The sequence below is a fragment of the Cyprinodon variegatus genome, unplaced genomic scaffold, assembly GCF_000732505.1.
Source record: "Cyprinodon variegatus isolate N-32 unplaced genomic scaffold, C_variegatus-1.0 Scaffold56, whole genome shotgun sequence".
NCBI lineage: Eukaryota > Metazoa > Chordata > Actinopteri > Cyprinodontiformes > Cyprinodontidae > Cyprinodon > Cyprinodon variegatus.
In genome coordinates this window covers 902,162-906,306 of record NW_015150509.1, presented here as the reverse complement: position 1 = coordinate 906,306, position 4,145 = coordinate 902,162, and the positions used below count along the sequence as shown (strand labels likewise).

General features: G+C 37.2%; 1 protein-coding gene across 1 annotated transcript in view; it reads right to left on the bottom strand.

Annotated features, from left to right (window-relative positions):
• LOC107082559 (fibroblast growth factor 11-like) overlaps window positions 1-4,145 on the bottom strand; it is a 48,142-nt gene that overhangs the window by 15,036 nt on the left and 28,961 nt on the right. Inside the window, exon 3 of the mRNA XM_015371313.1 lies at window positions 2,977-3,080. Within this exon, the coding sequence (XP_015226799.1) occupies window positions 2,977-3,080 (104 nt within the window). The remainder of the gene's footprint in view (window positions 1-2,976; window positions 3,081-4,145) is intronic.

Here is a 4,145-nt window from a genome sequence, read left to right as displayed (position 1 = left end):
GGGGGGGGGTTGCCAGCATTCATCTAGTGTTCTTTTAAATGAATCAAGATAAAGATTAAGGTATTTCATGTAAATTTGTAAAAATTAATGTTGTGCATACAATGACCCTGAACTGGTTTTGGCACCTATTACTTTTATTCCTACAGTAGTCCCTGCCTGGCCACCCTATAACAAATTGCTGGCACTACAATTGACCAAGGGCATTTAGGCTCCGACAACATAGCTTATGGGATCATCCAAGCACTGAAACTGTTATGGTTTTTTTCGTTTTCAGTTATTTTATTTATTTTGTTTTAGTTACTCTGATTTGTTGATCTTTGCTTGTTTCCTTTCCCCCTGGCTTCCTTCTAGTTAGTTCCACTCACACCTGCTCCATATTCAGGTCATTAGTCCATTCTTTGTTTTGTTCCCCTTATATACAACAGCTCTGCAACTCTGCAGTCACTCAGTGTTTCCTTGTTGTTGTTAGTTGCTTCCCCGTCTCTGGCTCCCCACATTAGTTTTCCCTGATGTTTTTTTGGTACTTTGCATTTTTATGTTTTGCATTTTTGGATGTCTGCCTCAGTTACCCTATTAAATCAACAAGAACTCATCTCTGCTTCACTCATATCTGCTTTTCGGTCCTCAAGCAACTTCACCCCGATTGCTGGCAGAAACCCCTCCACCATGTTAAGGTTGCACTTCGAGAAGGGGCTAGAAATACTTAACTGAAAAAAAGGGCTGAACGTACATGGCTGAAGATAGAGAAGATGATGACTGCAAACAAAACAAACAGATGAAAGTTGCTCAAAATCCTTGTGATTTAGGAAATTACTTATACTGTACGAACTGAGTAGACATTCTTTAAAGATCATAGGTGCCAAGAAAAATATCTGGAGCTTAAGAAAAACAAAAACAAAATAGCTCTCATTTTTTCCTAATTAGATTCTGAAGGTTCAGATAACTCAGCATGTCTGGGATGGAAATTAATGTTGAGGAACTAATGATATATTACTAAGTCATAAACCAATGAATAATACAGTCCTTCATTAAGCACATCTTATGACTGCAAGGATTTCCTCATCAGTTTCCTTTTAACTTGGAGTTTCTGATCTTGCATGTCTCTGTTATTGTGTCAACTCAGTTCTTCATGGATTTTACACTTTTTGAACTTCTCAAGTTCTTTTTCAGAGTTTTTCACGACTGCTTTAGGCTATCTGATAATACTGTGCATGTGAACACATCTAACAGATGCAGTCTCTGAGCACCTGCTCATCTTCACCTTTAGTTAATACCCCTTCTTATTTTCTCCTATACACGGTGTCTGAGTATATTAAGCCTTATGGGGAGGATAAAGAGTTGGACACTAGGAGAGGGAGGCTGAGATTTATGACAAGTCAACAATTAATTTTCTCTGCTGTAAGATGGACCAGTGAGCAATAGGCTCAACGAAAAAAAAAAAAAAACTGACGTAATTAATCATAATTATAAGAAAATACACCATTGAAAATATGCCATAGGGACGTAAAAGGAAAAAATATGAGTACAAAGGGAAAAATATGGAGACATCTTTATAGCCTTAATCATTTTTCCCAAACTGCATGTCTTCATCACCGAAACCATGGAAAACTAGAAAAGCACTTTGAGGGAGCAGACCTCTGCTAAGTAATGCATTTTCCCCCAAATTGTGACTTATACCTATAGCTAAACTCGCATATGGTCTGGATCATTACCAAATTCAAAATAATTGTTCCTTGGCATGCAGTACACATCTTTTAAAAAGAGTAAGTTTTCAACAAACTGATCCTGCTAACAGACTAACAACGTTCCCTTTTTTCCAGTGAAATACCTTCAGACTTTTTCAGTCTGATCCTGAGGCTGTCAATAGTCCCTGCGGCCACCCTCTGGTTTCGTGAAGAACTGCTTGTTCCACAAAACATTCCTATCTACTAGGAATATTTAGTGCTATCTATCTCTCTCTAACAACGTTAGAGAAACATGAAAAATAAATCCAGTATCCAGATTCTGTTCTGGATCATCAGCAAAATTTTATGGATTTTAATGTTTTTTCAATACAACCCATGCATAGCTTTTAAAGTTCTCCTGTACACTGGCAGACACACAATTTATCCTAAAAACAAAGCCTCTTTGGTGGAGGTAAAAATAAGGCCGCATAAAGTGAATCTACAAAATAAGAAAAAAACAATGTTCTTCCACACCTAAAATATAAATTAATGAGTGTTGTTACAAGATCGGATATCACAAGTATTAAAGGTCACTAGAAGATTCGGTTTACCTCCTTATTTATTCTGAGGAAATCCCTTTTCTTGTCATCTCACAGGAACAAGACACTACAGCCTATCCATGCTAAGCAGCTCTACAGGAGATAAGGGGAAATGGCCATAATTCACTATTTACTGTACCTCAAACACACAGAAATACCTTCACCTACTGAAAGGGTGTTTTTGTTCATGACAGGTTTAATGGTGTAGTTTATGGGGAATAAAATATACTAGAATAAGACAGTTAAACTTGTGAAGATATTCTGCTCAGCTCAGCTGCTTCATTTTTGTTTTTTGTTTTGAACAGTAATGCATTATCTGACATGTTTGATATTATCATTCACTGGTTTTTATGGCTTTTGACTGAGTAACGTTATGCGGCTGCCTCATGGACACCCACAGCATAAAAGCTATTGGCATTGAAAGTGTTTAGGTTCTTTTTATATCCATCTCTTTCAACATCTGTGATCTATCAAGCAGTGAACAATGCACATTACTGTCTTTTTTGTTAGGGAAAAATGTTTTCATTGCTGTTAAAGTGTAGGAGTCACTACAATGTTGTTATGGCTTCCTTAATGTTTTAAAGGAATCAAGATATAAGTATGAAAACAAATTCAAAACAACCTGTTTATGGCTCTTATTGACATAAGATCACACTTAGGAATCCTTTTTGGCAGTGGTGTTTTTTGCTATGAAATGTATAGATTCTGCTTACCGAGGTATAGAGGTATCCTTCGCTGTTCATGGCGAGGTATAACCCTGTTTTTGTCCCCTGAATTGCCACAATCCGCAGTCCCACCGGAATTAAGTTGAACTGTGCTAAATTGGAGAATAAAGTATGAGACAGAGAAAGAGAATGCCAAAAAGACATAACAGAAAGTCAGAGGAATAACAGAGGATGTTGGATTCAAACTGGAATATTGTGTAGGAACACATTCTGTGTCTCCACTCTTTGCCACATTTCTCATAAGCCTGAAGGCTGTGACCTCTCAGAGTTCATGTTTATGGAAACAATACACTATGTCACCTTCATTGGGATTTTCACAGCCTCTAAACCTGGAACAACAACAAAAATAGCAGCAACTAAAAATACAGCAAACAGAAATCCTTGACACTTACACTGGCTGTATTTGAATGCATATTTATTTCAAAAATATAGAATAGCGGAAATAAAAAAGTATTTCCTCTTAAGAAATTTATGGTTTTCTATTTTTTTCATCAAACCTTTTTTATGTTTTAGATCCTTTTAATATAATACATAACGATAATCACATTGAATAAAAGCACAGTTGATCAAATATCGTTTAATTTGTTCAATTAAACAAAATTATCCAAGCCACCCCTGCTTGGAAAAGTAAGTGGCATTCAAACCTCAAACAACCAGTTATACCACCTTCAGTGATAGTGATTTAGAGATCTGATAAAGTAAAAGTAAAGTGTTTGACATAATGATCATTGTTAGATAATGAGGGAAAAGTAGGCAGGCTTTTGCACTATAGGACACCATCCCAACTTTGAAGTATGAGGGTGGCAGCATCTATATGGGTTTATTTTTCTGCAACAGGAACAAGTACAGTCCATGAAAAAGATGGCATCATGAGGATAAAATATTTGTTAAATAAGCAACTTTTCAAGACATCAAAAGGGGTGTTATTGCTGGAAGACATGTTTTCCAGATTTTTATTGTCATTACACTGTCACAAGTGCAGAGCAATGAAATTTACCTCTGCATTTAACCCATCCCCTTGGGGAGTGGTGGGCTGCCATTGTGCTGCGCCCGGGAAGCAGTGTGGGGTTAAGGGTCTTTGCTCAGGAACCCAGAGTGGCAGTCTGTGGGGGTGGGGCTCAAACTCAGAACCTCAGGATTTCAAGCTCCATGCCCTA